We start from the raw sequence: 15987 nt of genomic DNA on the forward strand, positions 1-15987 counted from the left end.
ATGTAGGAATACATGAAACTTAGTGATTCATATGTGTACCAGGAGTCCCGAAAGGGTTAAAAGATGCAGGGCTAAACCTGAATGTTTATACTTCTAGGCCTAGTTTTAGTTCTAGTGCTAGTATTGGCTCTAGTTTTAGTTATTATGGAGATTGTTGTATATTTTTATTGAAATAAAACTAAAACTAACACTAGACCTAGAACTAGAAACATCCTAGGTCTTTCTAGTTCTAGGTGTAGAGTTAGTTTTAGTTTTAATTATAACTCAGTGTTAGGTTGTTTTATATTTTTATTGAAATAACACTACTAGAAACGTTGAGGTTTAGCCGTCTTAAGAGACGAACGGCTAAAGCCGAATGTTTCTAGTTCTAAGTCTAGTATTAGTTTTACTTTTAATTCAATAAAGATATGCAACCATCTAACGCTGAATAACAACTAAAACTGGAGCTAACACTATTAGTAGAACTAACACTAGACCTAGAACTAGAAACATTCGGCTTTAGCCGTACATCTCTTAAGGCGGCTAAACCCGAATGTTTCTAGTTCGAGGTCTAGTGATAGTTTTAGTGCTGGAACTGAAACTAGAACCAGCACTAGATCTAGAATTAGAAACATTCGGCTTTAACCGTACGTCTCTTAAGACGGCTAAACCCGAATGTTTCTAGTTCTAGGTCTAGTATTAGTTCTACTGATAGTGTTAGCTCTAGTTTTAGTTGTTATTCAGCGTTAGATGGTTGCATATCTTGATTGAACTAAAAGTAGAACTAATACTAGACTTAGAACTAGAAACATTCGGCTTTAGCCGTTCGTCTCTTAAGGCTTTAGGCGTTTTAAGAGACGCACGGCTAAACCCGAATGTTTCTAGGTCTAGTATCAGTTCTAGTGCTAGTTCTAATTTTAGTTGTTATTCAGTGTTAGGTTGTTACGCGTGTGAAGTTGGCCATAGATTTTAAACTGAAAAAAATGCATGATCGGGGTATTTAATCGCAAAATTTTGGCCTGCTTGGGGTTCCTAATCGATCTAATTTCAACGGCATCGTATTTCTGGTCACCTCTTGCTTCAAATTCAAAAAGAAAATTTTCCTAACCATTTCTTATATTCCGGGAAAATCGTTTTTCGTCAAACAATCGCAAATTTTTACCTGTTCGGAGTTCCTAATTGATCTAATTTCAACGGCATCATATTCCTGGTCGCCCCTTGCTTCAGATCCAAAAAGAAAATTTTCCTAACCATTTCTCATATTCCGGGAAAATCGATTTTCTTCGAACAATCGCCAATCCAACAATCAATTGGTCAATTGTTTATATTAAGTTTGTTCTTTTCTAGTTTCAGTAGTCATTGGATCAAAAAATAAAACTTGGTGATCTTCAATATTTGCTACCATTAACATCCAATGACTACTACGTAATATAGGGATAAAATATTTTTGGAATTTGCTGATTGTTTTTGGTAAAAACCCTTTCATAATATTATCTACTTCTCAATGAGAAAATATTTTAATATTTTTATCCTTTGCCAATATTCTCAATGCATAATCAACGACTAAATTATCCAACCATATGTCTTGTTTGTTCATTTTGCAATTAATTGTATCAAAGCTTTCGTAGTAAAGCTTTTCGTTATTAAATTTTGCAACGACATAATTTTTTGATAATTTTTTTACATGAGGAATTTTGTTAATATAAGACAATTTCTTTTGCAGATCTGGTTTAACTTTCTTTGAGTACGTCGTTTTTATGTGTGAATACGAAAAAGAGACGTATTCACACATATACGTCTCTTTTTTTCGTTTTCCCCAAGATTCTTCAAATTCTTTTGCAGGCTGTCGTGCGCACGTTGCACATTTAGTTCTTTTAATATTATATCTGACTTCGTTGTATTCACTTAGAACATAACGAAACGTATTTTTTTCAGTTTAAAATCTATGGCTGAAATCTATGACCAACTTCACACGCGTTAGGTTGTTGTATATTTTTATTAAACTAGTACTAGAACTAACACTTAGACCTAGAACTAGAAACATTAGGGTTAGTTCAAGTAACCTGAAATTTTCTAGTTCTACATCTAGTGTTAGTTCTAGTTTTAATTGTTATTCAGCGCTAGATTGTTGTATATTGTTATTGAATTAAAAGTAGAATAACACTGAACTTAGAACTAGCAACATTCGGGTTTTAGCCCTCTTAAGGAGTTAGACCACTCTAACCCGCCGAAAATTAAACCTAACTTTCCGATCTTTTTTATTTTGTATCTTTAGAAATACAAAATATATATTTCTAATTAATTAAAATAAAAAATTACCGCCATGTAGCTGCTTGATAAAAGCTCTGTTAAAACGGGCGGCCGGAAGGGTTTCAGCTACAATTTTTAAGCTAGAACAAAAACAAAAAGTTATTTAGCTTTTAGTATCTCAAAAGCTACAGAAAGATGTACGGATTTTTTGATATGATGTAATTCTTTAGATACAAACAATTTAGTGCTATTTTTTTTGGACTAAAACGCAAAGTTTTTGTAATATGTCGACCATTTTCTATTGTCTTTCTGTAGGTTTTGAGTTATAAAAACTTATTAACTTTTTGTTTATGTTCTAGCTTGAATATTGTAGCCGAAACCTTTCCCGTTTGAACGTTGTTTCATTTTTTATTATAATTAATTATAAAAATACATTTCATATTCCTAAAAGTACATACAACATTTTTTTTCATATCTTTTAATATTTTCACGGAAAGAAATCGGAAAGTTAGGTTTAATTTTCGACAGTCTAGAGTGGTCCAGTAACTAAGATTTTTCTTTTACATAATGAACCTTATTAAGTCTCGAATTAACAACATTAGAAAACACGAATAGATTAATTTAAGCATTTGCTAATTCAAAGTGTGATATAGTTGTTTGCCCATGCGTGACGTCATGAACGGGCCTTCAAGTTATGTAGCAGTGCTCTTAGATTCTACCGTTCTTGAATTAAATAATTTGTTTCGAATAAAAATTTCTTTATTTTCCTTTTTGTGAGGTTTAAGTAAATTAAATTCCGTAAAATCGGAAAGCATAAACAGGCACTTTCCGGATCAAATATTTAGATATCGTCCGTCGCCAGGACGTCGTCCGTGGATTAATAATCCGGGACGGGCCGTTCGTTCCGTCTTCATCTCATTTTCTTATTGGTTTTGAACGACGCGGTGCTGAGACCCGGAGGCTAATGGGGTGGAATTAATAAAATTCCGGACCACCCGCGTACCCAGATTATCCTTTGAGTCCGAATTAAAAGTTTGTTTGGTTTTCATTTACAGCGACGCAAATTTCGAATCGCTGTCATCCCAGAATAACGTTATCCCTAAATTTATATCGGGGGGTTGGGGATGCTATGTTTTATTTATATTTGCCTGGTTCAAACAACATTGAAAAGCTAAAAACGAAATATTTAAATGTGTCACAAAAGTTTATCGACGTTTTGGGTTTATGAATACAAACAGTTTTTAATGTTTATTAACAAATGTTTAATTTTGTACGTTTAACAAAAACGATCACTACAATTAAATATCCATTGTGTGAATCAATTGAGTCGAGAATAAATTGATTACATTCATTCACTTCGATTAAAGGAAACCCAACCGTTATAGGGCAGCTGTTATAAACTGTTATAAATAAAATACATTAATATTAACTCGAAATTAATTTAAATCGATTTAAAGTTATTTCATTTTGGTTTGTTTGGATTATTTATTTTATGGTGTAACAACAATTTTTATTGAAAAATCCATGTCCTATTGTAGTGCGCTCTAATGATCTCCCATTGTGGCAAAATTGCGACTTTGTACGATCGAACTTGATTAAAGAAAATTCGATTACCGGTGGATGCCGAGCGACCCCAACACATGCCCCGGGGTTTTTGCGATTACACACGCACATTCACCGCTTCAACATGTTCACGTATCGAACAATCCGTGCCTCACCTAATCCGTGACTGTCAACTCAAAAACGGACAGCGGGACCGTTGGTTTTTAGTTTAATATAAAATTTTAATCGCTTTGATATAGCAGCAGTTTAATTGAAATCCCATGGCACCGAAACTTTTATTTGCAGAACATCCACATCGTTATGCTTTGTTTATTTTACTAGCTAATTATCGTTGGACAGTTATAATTAACAAACGATCAATCTTTTATTAAATTTGATAATTTTATTAAATTCTTAATTAACTTGTTTTGACGAACATTTAAAGATTTTGGTTCTGAATGTCATACAGTTACATATTACTTCGTTTATTAATTCTTCGTGTTGAACTTGTCGGATGTGTTTGCTTCCTTCTTAGATATGTGTAACGAATATTGTAATTCCCCGGAGATATTTGGCGAACGGCTTTGGGTTTCAATATGCGAATGTCGCATTCGAGATCTGCGCCCCGTTTGTTTCGTACTTGCGACGGCAACGTCTACAAATACCGCTCTGACAGAAGAGGAATGTGGTTTCCGTCGAGTTTCGGGGCATACGAAGAGCCCGATATTATTCGATTGTGAGATAGCTGCAGTTTCCGCGTGGTTAGAAAACTTTTCTACCAAGACACATAGTAGAAGTTCATCTCATTTCCTCCATGTAAATACTTTCAACTTGTAGCATTAAACTTAATAAGTAATCCTGTTTATAATGGGTGTCATCGACAGCCGAAGTTATTAAGATAAATGAGTAACATTTTTCTGTTTTACATGTGAACAAATTCGCGGACAACGTGGCGGGCCGTTGAGCGTAATTCCGCGTCCCATTACAACTGGCGTTCCGGTGGGGCGTAGCACCCCGTGAAGGGTGCTTCCCAGGGTCATAAATCTATTTTATTACGGATCTGAACGGTCATTCCGGCTAACTGAATTACGTAACTGCTTCGAAGTTTTGCTAAAAGCGAAGGACGAACTCCCTTTTAGCCAACCGAGTCTACGGTCCAAGCCACTCAAACGCAAAACTCACCCGGAGGAAAAACGGGAAACGCCTGAAGAGTTTTTACCTTAGTTTTAATAAAAGCACCGGATGCAAATCCGGCATTGTTCGCGACGCGACGAAAGCAATTAGAAAGAACGCTTCGCTCTAATCTGATGGAGTTTAATTAAAACCGAGGCGAACTGCCATCGGACAATAACACGGGATGGTAATCGCGTTAAATCGAGTTTTCCCGGATAAAACCGCATTTTCAAATTTACTTCATTTCAAAAAAAATAGTTTTTTAAAATATTTTCTTTTTATTCTTACAGACATGTTATGAAATGGAAGCGTTCCTTCAAGATGAACCCAAAAAGAACAACTGGTTAACATCGAGTAGTAGCGGTTGGGATTCCGTAGATATCCAAATGGAAGAATTAAGACACAACCATCTAGATTCATTAAGTACAAGTCCAACAAGCTCGATGTGCTCATTTGCGTCACTCTCCTGCGACGTCCTCGTCAAACAGGAACCTATCGACGACGACGATGATTTTGAAGATGGTTACGAAGAACGACACCGAAGAGAAAGTAGTGAAGCTCTCCAGCTAAGGCTAGGGGCCCTTAAGTCGACGTTAACACCCCCGAGTAGCCCCGAGTCGGGGCAAGGACATAGCAACGAAAGCTCTAGTGCTAGCGACGTCGACGTAACGACGCACCGGATCAACTCGACGAAGAGTAACCTGGTGAGGTTAAAGGGCAGAGACCATCATCATGTGCCGAGTCTCGGTTACATGATGATTTCGAGGGTGAGTGCATCTCCCGCTTCACCAGCGTCCGGCGTTACCAAGCACTCAAGGCTCGATCATTCACCGGACTCGAAGAGGAGGATACACAAGTGCCAATTCCTCGGGTGCAAGAAGGTCTATACGAAGAGTTCGCATCTGAAGGCTCACCAACGAACCCACACAGGTAAAATAATAAAACACTGAATTTTCTAGGTACAAGATCTCGAGAGGGCGTTTCTATCGTATATTAGGAGGAACCGAGGAACAATTTAGGAAATTAGATTCTTGCTAGTACCCTTAGTAATCCGGTTTTATGTGAATTGGGTCGATTTCCGTTTGCGTAGAGAAATCTGACTAACATAATTTTAATGGAATTTGAAGTTCTTATCACCTAATTTCATTCTATATAAAATTATTCACGTTTTATACTGTTTCACTGTTAAGTTTTGTCAAAGTAATAAATAATTTATCGGGCGCGTCTTGAACAGATCCGAGAACTGAGCCCGTTGGGGTAGAAACTATAGTTAAAAACGTATTCGACACGCGGCACGCGAAAGGCGGTGATAAATGTTCCGACTCGCTTCTCGTCCGCGAGGCTTCGAAACTTCGAATTGATGGCCCGAACAGATTTCGCCCAAAGTCTCCCGGAACTTGACGAGAAAATAATGGTTCCAAGGAAAAATGTTTATCTGCCTCTGGCGTTGAATGCAGTGGTGCTACTTCCGTTTTGATTCCCCGTAAATAAATTTTAGTTTTAAATGGACACACATCTTTATGCAACTTTATTCCCAACGGCAATACTTCAAAATTAAGTTCATAATTAATTTGGGGATGCGGTTTCGGTCCAGTTTCGCATATTAAACGGAATTATTTACGGGGATGGAGTCCCATAGGTCGTACTGAGGGTTATAGTTGCGCGAAAATATCTACCGGACTTCATTAATCAGCTAAACCTGGAATGAAGTCCCGGTTATCTAGTTATCACTCTCAAGGGAAGAGGTTTCCCAGAGATCTTAGCACCTTGTCCCCTATTGAAATTCAGATCGCATCTCAAATGCAACCCACGTCCGAGTTGCATCTCCTCAGGGAGATGTGGGGTCGTTATCGTGGCTTTGAACGAAATGTTCAGTTTCCCAGACGTCGGAAGATAACGGGATCAGAATGAAAAGGAAAAGAATGTTTTATATCAAAATCAAATTTAAATCTTAGAAAAATTAGGACTAAAAATAAATATTGTGTATGAGAAATAAGTGAAACGTTGTGGGAATTTCTTGTTCAATGTCAATTTTCCTTTGGAATGGATGTACAATCAAATTTTACTGCAACAATTTCGTGAAAATTGGTTCACGCGCCATTCTCTCCGAATTAATTTAAGAATTGATAGAGGCGCGAAGGGCGATGTCAGTGCGGCGACGATGAAATTTTATTACGGCGGTAATGCCTCGACCGTAACTGCTTCAGTTGAAGTAGAAAGACCATTTTCGCGACGACGTCAAAGGTCAGTGGCTGTTAGGGTGTTCAACTCCGTTTCACTACTTAACACATCGTAGTTTCCTCGTTACTGGAACTGGACGTTTCACACTTTGCAAGTTTGTGTATCGATTAGATTAGGTATTCTAGTACAACCATGCACTGCTCAAAATAATTAGGGCAACAATTTTTTCGAAATCTGTAACTTTTTAAATAATAGTTCTAGGCAAATCAAATTTGTTTTACTTCAACGGCATATACACTCAGCGGCATAAAAAACGCATCACCTAAAATGATGACCAGTTGCAAAATGCAATAACTTTTAAACGTATTACTCGATTTGAATAAAGTTTTTTTATTTGAAAGGTCTACCCTGTGCCAATTTATGTACGTGCCTTCCTCATTTTGTCATATCTTCAATTTCAGCAATGGTGAATAACGTTAATGCGTGTTTTCTTCCTACACTTTGAAGCTTACTGTGTTGTGCACCGACAAAAGATATTCATTTTAAACATAAGGAGCTTGTAGTCTTGTTTGTTCTAGTCATTTCTGTTTATTGTTCAAGTTTCTGTTATTGTTAACATCAAAATTACAAGCTCTAAAACATAACGCAGCTTGTTAGGCAGCGACATCAGAAATTAAAGCAAGTCATAGATGTTGATGAAATGTACTGTAGTGTATTAAATTGTGACAAGTAAATCAAACAAATTGTTAATAACGGATATTTCCTCCCCTCGCTTGAATGGTATCCCTCATCCTTCGAGACTCTTTCTAATCTCTTCGAGATTTTAAGAATCTGGTTCTACTCTTCTTCTAGCGCTATTCTCACGTCCCTAGCATATCCCACATGTGTATGGGATTTAATTCAGGGCTACGTGCAGGCCACTCCATTCTGCTGATATCCAAATCATCCAGATATTGGGACACTATGCGGGCTGTGTGGGAGCGAGCATTATCGTGCATGAACAAGAAGTTGTCACCAATAAGTGGGCCGAAGGAAACCACGTCTTCAGCCAAAATTTCTTCAATTCAATCCTTTGATAAAACATAGCTTCGTACATGTTTCGGAGCAGATTCATCCTCAAACCATTACAGATCCTCCCTGGTATTATATTCTTTCAGAGAAGTTGCACAAAATTTCTCGCGACCATCTCGAGAGTACAAGCCAAACCTCGTCTGAGAACAGTACGTTTCGCCACTCAAAATGTGAGATCATGTCCACTGAACATGATCTCGTGCAAATTGTAATCGAGCAACACGATGTTCTCGAAGCAACTGTGGACCAGTTACTGGTCTTTGTGACACAGCATATGGCCTGCTGCATATGGCGTCGGTCGAAATTTCATCGTACTGCAGGACAATGCAAAGCCACATTCCGCCGGCATCACCAGAAACTTTTTGCAAGAACGTGGAATTCAGGTCATGGAATGGCCGGCGTTAAGTCTTGACCGGAATCGTATTGAACACGTGTGGTATCAGCTTGACTTGTGTTTGTAAGCGTCCTAATCCACTACTATCCATACAGGAAATGACACAAGCCCTGATTGAGGAATGGGAAAGTATACCCCAAGAATCTCTTCGCAGACTAGTGCGAAGCATGCCACGCAGGTGTGAGGAGGTGATTTGTGCTGGTGGAGGGCATACACGGTATTAAACCTCACCAATCCACAGAAAACCCGACTGTCATCGATACTATGAGAGTCGTTCCCACTTTGTTTTGCAAGTTAAAAAGTTACAGATTTCAAAAAAAAGTGTTGTCCTAATTTTTTTCAGCTATGTGTAATTAATTAATTGATTAGCAGTACATTAGATTTCTTTCCACACGATGGCAGCATTGTTATTTGGGTTGCATGCACTACAACCGAATACAATGCACTTTTAATGCTCGAGCCGAACAACGTCGCGACCGACAGCAAAAACGCTGAAATAAATCAAGTGCGCCTGAGCATGGAGCGTGACTTAAAACAAAAGAAACCCGCCGCCGCCACCGTTGCTCACAAAATTTACGGCATTCTCTAAATTGCGTTATTGTTGGCAGGCGTGAGCGTAAATATTTTTGACGCCTTTTTCGAAAACGCGTGCTTTTGTTGAAATGGTCGGTTCAAATTGGGGGTATCTATCACGTCAATTGTACTTTTCCCCACTTGGAATTTTTATAACCCAATTTCGTAATTGAAGCGACCTTCGTTTTTTCACGTTTTGGCACCGGTATGAAACCGATATCGATAGCGTCGCCTAACCGAATGGGCGGAGATGATGAAAAGAAAGAACGTTAAGGGGCGGAAGACACCAAAAATTTTAGGATGCCTTTCTTCGTTCCGGAATTTATCTGGGCGATAGGAGCCCGCGAGCGTTTGCCAAGTGGGGAAGTTATATTGTCTGAAACAGATGAGAAGATTTACCGTGGTACGGTTCCGGATCCGAGGACCCCCGCCGATTCCTTTCCGGGGCACAGTCTTCGCTCGTCGAATGCATAGAAAGCAAATATATTCGGCCGGGCCAATATATTATTTTTATTCCTAGGATTTCGCGAGTCAAGTGCTGCCTGGATATGTGGGGATTTGCTTCGAGACCCATGCCGGTTCCGTATCTACCCACCGATTTCTCACATGCTAAAACGTGTGCCTTCACGACCGGTCGAAATTTGAATTTACGACTTTGTACTGTCTACAAAACTCGTAGAAAAACTTAATCCAAAAGTACCATCGGACTTTTTTAAATATAAAAAAAAGGATTTATAAACCATAATTGGTTGATGTGATTAAATTAATACCTAACATTGTAGTGTTATAACACGACGTTATATAACATTAGTCGAGATACACACTACGTTTGGTTCCTGTTTACCATTTCCTATTCCCCAAATCCCTATTCAAATTAGGATTAACTCTGACCATACAATTTAGGTATTAAGTCTTTAAGTCCCGTGGCTAACACTGTTGTTAATACGTTGTGTTTACACATTGTTATATAAATAGTCGATTACCCTTAAAATTACAAACTTTCTATTCTAAGACATTTATAAGTAGCGGTCTTTATCGTCTATAGTTAATGTCTTAGAATATCCCTGGGGATTATAATACACCGCTCGTCGTATCAGAAATAATAAATCAAGACCAAGCAAGAGTAATATAAACCGACAAATATTGATGGGATAGCAACGACACGTGACGCTGTCGGAGGCGGGTTGTCTCGGGTACAATGTGTGCGTCGTGTTCTTTTTGGCATACCTTCTCTTAAAGTTAGATTGGGCGTCGGTAACCGCCACGCCACGTCGGATCTCCTCCCCCTATAATACCCCAAGGATTTGCCAGAGCTGCTTCACCTATCCGGTCGCGTAATACTATACATAATGCAATGATCCGGGGAATTTAATGCGGCTATTGATGTCGGGGATGTGTACTTAAGAGATCGCGTAGACGCAAACGTAAACTTTAATCTCGACGGTGCCGCCTCCGCCTCCTAGCTTTTCGTCCGAACGACTGCGCCTTGCCGGTAAATCAGCGGGTGCAATTACGGACTGAACGTTGTGCTTGTTTTGCGCGGACACAGCAGAGGGGCTCGCTTGTTCATAACGGCCGTCCATAATTGCGGCCCTTAATTGCATTTCTAGCGGCCGCAAGAACGGCACCCGTCGGACATAAATTAAACCGTCCCGGTTGGAACTCCGCCCCCGCGGGGTCCTTGTCGGGATGCATTTTCATCGCGCCGTTAATTCCTATAGTGAAGCACGGCATCGCCGCAGGATTGTGCCGTTTATTCGGACGTTAACGGTCTTGTTAATCAAATAATGAAGAGCGGCGCGATATCTGGTCTGGAGAGGTAACGGAGGCGACGTCGCCGTCCATGTTGGTTGGCTGACGACGGCCAACCAACCGATAATACACGTTAGCGGCTTTTGCCGACGAAGCAGACGAGATAAATACCAACCCCTTGACGGTAGAACGGACATCGAGCTGCTATTGTTTTGACAGCCAACAGTTTATAGAATCCCTTTCCTGTACTGTATTTATCTTATTCTCAACTTTAAAAATTGAAGTTATATACATTAGTTACTATACAATGAATTGGTGGTTGCTAGTACAGTAAAACCTGGATTGCGTTCAGTCTACTTTATATTAAGGACGGTACAATCTAAGAGAAATCTAAGATGCACAACTTGAAGGCCCGTTTGTGACATCATGCGTAGGTAAGCAGCTACTATTTCACACTTTGAATTAGCAAATGCTTAATTTATTCTATATGTGTTTTGTAACAATAATAATAATTTATTTCCAAAAAACTCAAAAGTTACAGGTCGTCAGATACAGTATTTGTATTTCATTATGTAATTCATAACATTATAGAACATATAATAATACAGAAGATTTGTACAGCTTCAGTTTGCCCGGCGAATCTATGAACTCGCTGATATATAGTATGGGTTTTCATCAAAGTGCTCCCTTAATCTCTTTTTGTAATAGAGCATTGATGTACCGCAATATACCGATTGTTGACAGTTAGTCAGTCAGTGGTATGGAATTTATAGAGATGAGTTGTTTCTCGTGCTGTAATAATAATATTGCGCTCTACACGACACATCATTCATGTTTTGTTTTATGAAAATAAGACATCTATAAATATACAGCGAATAGACAGTCATTATTTTTAATTCTTTAAACAATGGTTCAACGCTCGGACTGCTCTTTTTTGTATTATTAATATTTGTTCAGCTCCTAGAGAACTTCCCCAGAACAACACACTATAAGACGTAATGCTTTGGAAATTCGAGTAGTACACTACCATTGCTGTATGTCGATCTGTCAATCTCATCACTGTTCTTGGCTGGAAAACTACTGAATGAGTTTCTTTCCAACTTCATATATCTGTGCATTCCATTTCAGAGAACTTTCTAGGAGTACTCTCAGTAGTTTAGCGACTATTGCATCAGTGGATTTAGTGTGAAACTCAATTCTTTGTCTTTTTTTCTCATTCAGTTGTAGTCTATTAGCTTTAAACCAGTCGGAAGCGATCATCCGACTAAAAACTTTATCTTCTTTTAGCTTGTTATTGGAAATCACCTTGTTAACTAGAGTTGTATCGTCCACAAACATTATAGTACTGCATATTTTCAAGGATTCAGGGATTCAACATACAACAAGAAAAAAATTGACCCCAAGATGGATCCCTGCGGCACACCAATCCCAACATTTTTAATAGTCGACTTGTAACTACCGTTTTGTACCAGTTGTCCTCGATTTGTCAAGTAAGAATAGTCGGGTGCCTTATATTGTAATTGTTTAATTTATTTAACAGTATTACGTGATTTACGCAATCAAACGCCTTTGTTAGGTCCAGCATCTGCACCGAGACTTTATTTGACTCGTTGAAACCGTTGATAACTTTCTCAAGTAGATTGATTATTAGTAGTTGTGGAGGATTTCCTCACATAACCATATTGGTCTTTACTAAACACATCTTTTTTATATAAATATGACAGAAGGCGCGATTTTAGCAAATACTCAAATATTTTTGAGATAATTGGCAAGATGGTTATTGGTCAAAAAGTGTTCAGATTATCCGCACTACCTTTCTTATGGATAGGAGTTACTCTTGCAATCTTTAGCTCGTTGGGGAAAATAAATTGTTCAAAACATTTGTTGATTACTGTATTTAATGGTTGGACCATGACATGTACAATAGATTTTAGTATATATGTTGTCATTCCATAGTAGTCTTCCGATTTACTGTTATTTAGTAGTAGCAACTGCATTATAGTGTTGGATATCTGTCTCATTTGTAGGTCTCATTTAACACAATTCATGTAATCGCTCGGGCTGCAAAAGCTACTTCCTATCCTTGATGCAATTTACTTACGTACTACGTACTATAACTTTGACCGTGACCGGCCCGTCAATTGACCATTTGTTGATCGATAGTATGAATGAGCCTTTAAATAAATAAACCTTACGTTACGTACTGCGCATAAAATCTGGAACGAATCAAGCACCAACAGTGTTCTTTCTGCAGGCAATAAACGATATCGCTGTTGATCGTGATTAGTCATTTCAGATTTAGTGTATTGTTTAGTGCTTGTGTTTATTACATAAAGTAGATTCCGAAAATATGAAGTTTTTAAATGAGTGGACTGATCAGTATTGTTTTACACTGCCATATACATAGAGCTAAAGCTGTTTCAGTTTACCTCATATACAATAAAACGGTCGCTATTATTAAAAGTGGCGCTTTAAAATAACATTTCCAAACAAATCACCAGGAGTTTCACAAAAATTTCCTTGTAGGAAATTCAGGATAAAAAAATACAGACATATTTAATATCTTACAAGCAAAACACTGCCGTGCTAGCTTGGTGTATGACAGTACAAGAAAAATCTTCAGAAATTGCATGTTGTGTATGTTGAGCGCTTAATAAGCATCAAAAGTCATTTTCTGATTCTGAGATAATCAAAGAGTGTTTACCACAAGTCAAGCTAAACGACATAGTCAACGTTATTCAGAACAATAACAGAAACTTAAGTAGGCTGCTGATAACAAAGCCAGCTTGTTTGCCCTTTTATAGATCACACCTTCATACGCTATTACAGTGGATGATCATGTAATATTGTTGACAATATTGCCATTAAAAAAAGACCCGTGGAGAAGATTTATATAAGATTTTTGACGATTTTATGACAAAATCAGAGATTAGTTACCATAAAATGGTATGTCTTTCAACTGACAGATTCCCTGACGGCAATGATAAAGTATTAGTAACAAGAATTAGAAATAAGAAGGCTGTGTTACTATCTTACCGATCATCACCAAGCAGCTCTTTGTAGCAACCTTAGTATGGTACTGCAAAGTGTAATGTATAATATTAGATCTCGTTCTACACTTCAACATGGGCAATTCAGAAAGTTTTTGTCTAAGTGTGATTCGCCCTATTCAGACTTACTCCAACACAATAATGTTCGTTGGTTTAGTAAAGACCATGTTATTGAACGTTTTTGAGAAATAAAAGAGCAAGTGGATCGCCTTCTTAGAAAGTTTGGATAGATTAGAAGGGAAATAAAAAATACTTAGAATTCTTAGAAACAGGTTCAATATGGTAAATACGGCTTTTTTGAACGACATTTTAGTATATTTGAATGCGCTTAACGTAGAGTTGCAAGGAAATGGAAGTTAATATCTGATTTTATACAAAATGTGTCTGCTTTTTGGTGCAGAGTTGGATATGTTTCAAAATGATATTGTAATCAGCAATTCATTCAGTTTCCAATTATTCTTCAATATAAAAGCAATTCCGAAATAGACACTTTTGTGTTTTTAAGTTTTGTATCAGAAGTTATGAAGGAACTTGACGCAAGATTCCAAGACTTTGCTGAAATAGGAAAGCTATCGCAAATCTCAAAGTCGCCTTTTAAAGTATCCCCATCAGGGAAATTGACTGATGTGGCTGTGAAGCTTTTAAATCTTGCAAAGGCTTCACTTCAATTGGAGATAATTGATTTACAGGGAGATGGGAAGAAAACCAAAATAAGTGCACCCACTAAAGAATTTTAGGAACAACATGTTTCAGGAAACTACCTTCGAAACTCACTTCGAGAACCGAACTATAGAAAAATTGCTCAAGAGCGTAAATGTAACACCTCACGTTAAGTAGTCGTGTTAATTTGCTGTTATTTTTAATATCAAAGTTAAAATTACCAACAATATGAGTTGTTGGTGTTCCAAAAGTTACTATATTTTCTTTGGAACTTTTTTTCTGAGCCTCGGTAACCCAAGTTGGATTCTATCTATGAGCACTAACATTTGTGTTTAAATATATTGATGTATCAAATAGACAACATTAATAATATGACTTAAAAACATGTTGTTCGTTATATCCAAAGATCGTTCTAACGAAATCCGTTATATCGTGATTTTACTGTAATAATTTTGAATTAAAATTGAGTTTGGCGAAATTCTATTTAGATTGAAAAACGATCAGAAGCGAGTTTTTCCATCGAAATTAAATGTTTCCATGTTCGAAACTTGACGGTAAACAGCAAGAGGATACTCAATTTGAACACTGAGAGGGGCCGATTCGTCGACGAGAACCAATATTTACAAGAAGACTCTAAAACAAACATTCGCTGACCGAACATCGTCCGCCGTAGACGGAACAAGGAAAAGAGAAGAGAAGAAAAACTAATTCGTTCGAATCGATAGGAGGCGGTCAATTCATAAATCAACCGGGGTTGAATATTTATAGTAAACCGGGGTAGAGCGAAATCAACGCCGAGACCGCGTCCGTATTTCCGGCCGAAGCATACCGTTGCGCCGGAAGTCTACTTCAAATATTAAAGCCGTCGACAAAAGGAGAAGGAAATTTCTTTGGAGCAGCGCGAAGAGGCCCCCCGACTGAGAATCGCGAACAAAACCAGTTAATATTTAACGGGCGATCCGGAAATGCCCCGGATATTGATTCCGGCGGCGGTTTTACTACCATTTTTACTACCAGGAAAGCAGAAATGAAATCGATCTCTTTAAATATTTACGTTAGGCGATCTTTGTATGCGCCTTTAGTCTTAAAAAACGTGTAAATTGAGTTGACATGGAACATAAAATTTGGATCTTTGCATCAAGAGCATCGAAATGTCCTCTCTAAGATTCGCCCTCTTCCTTTGAAAGAGGATATAAGACGAAGATGCCGCTGGCAACTATGTTTATTCATGAGATCGCGTCCTTTCAGACGCTGGTTTGGTGGTTCGGGCAGGCAAACAGATCTAATAAATTCCCACCGACTCCTGCAGAATTAAATTTGCGTCCACATCGGGGGAACCGTTCGCCTTGGAAATCTCAATGC

General features: G+C 38.0%; 1 protein-coding gene across 2 annotated transcripts in view; it reads left to right on the top strand.

Annotated features, from left to right (window-relative positions):
• Positions 1-15987, top strand: part of LOC111426396 (Krueppel-like factor 7) — a 264191-nt gene that overhangs the window by 206849 nt on the left and 41355 nt on the right. For both annotated transcript variants that reach the window (XM_023060899.2, XM_023060908.2), the window contains exon 2: positions 5235-5874. In XM_023060899.2, the coding sequence (XP_022916667.1) occupies positions 5235-5874 (640 nt within the window). The remainder of the gene's footprint in view (positions 1-5234; positions 5875-15987) is intronic.

Source organism: Onthophagus taurus, chromosome 2 (assembly GCF_036711975.1).
Source record: "Onthophagus taurus isolate NC chromosome 2, IU_Otau_3.0, whole genome shotgun sequence".
Taxonomy (NCBI): Eukaryota; Metazoa; Arthropoda; class Insecta; order Coleoptera; family Scarabaeidae; genus Onthophagus; species Onthophagus taurus.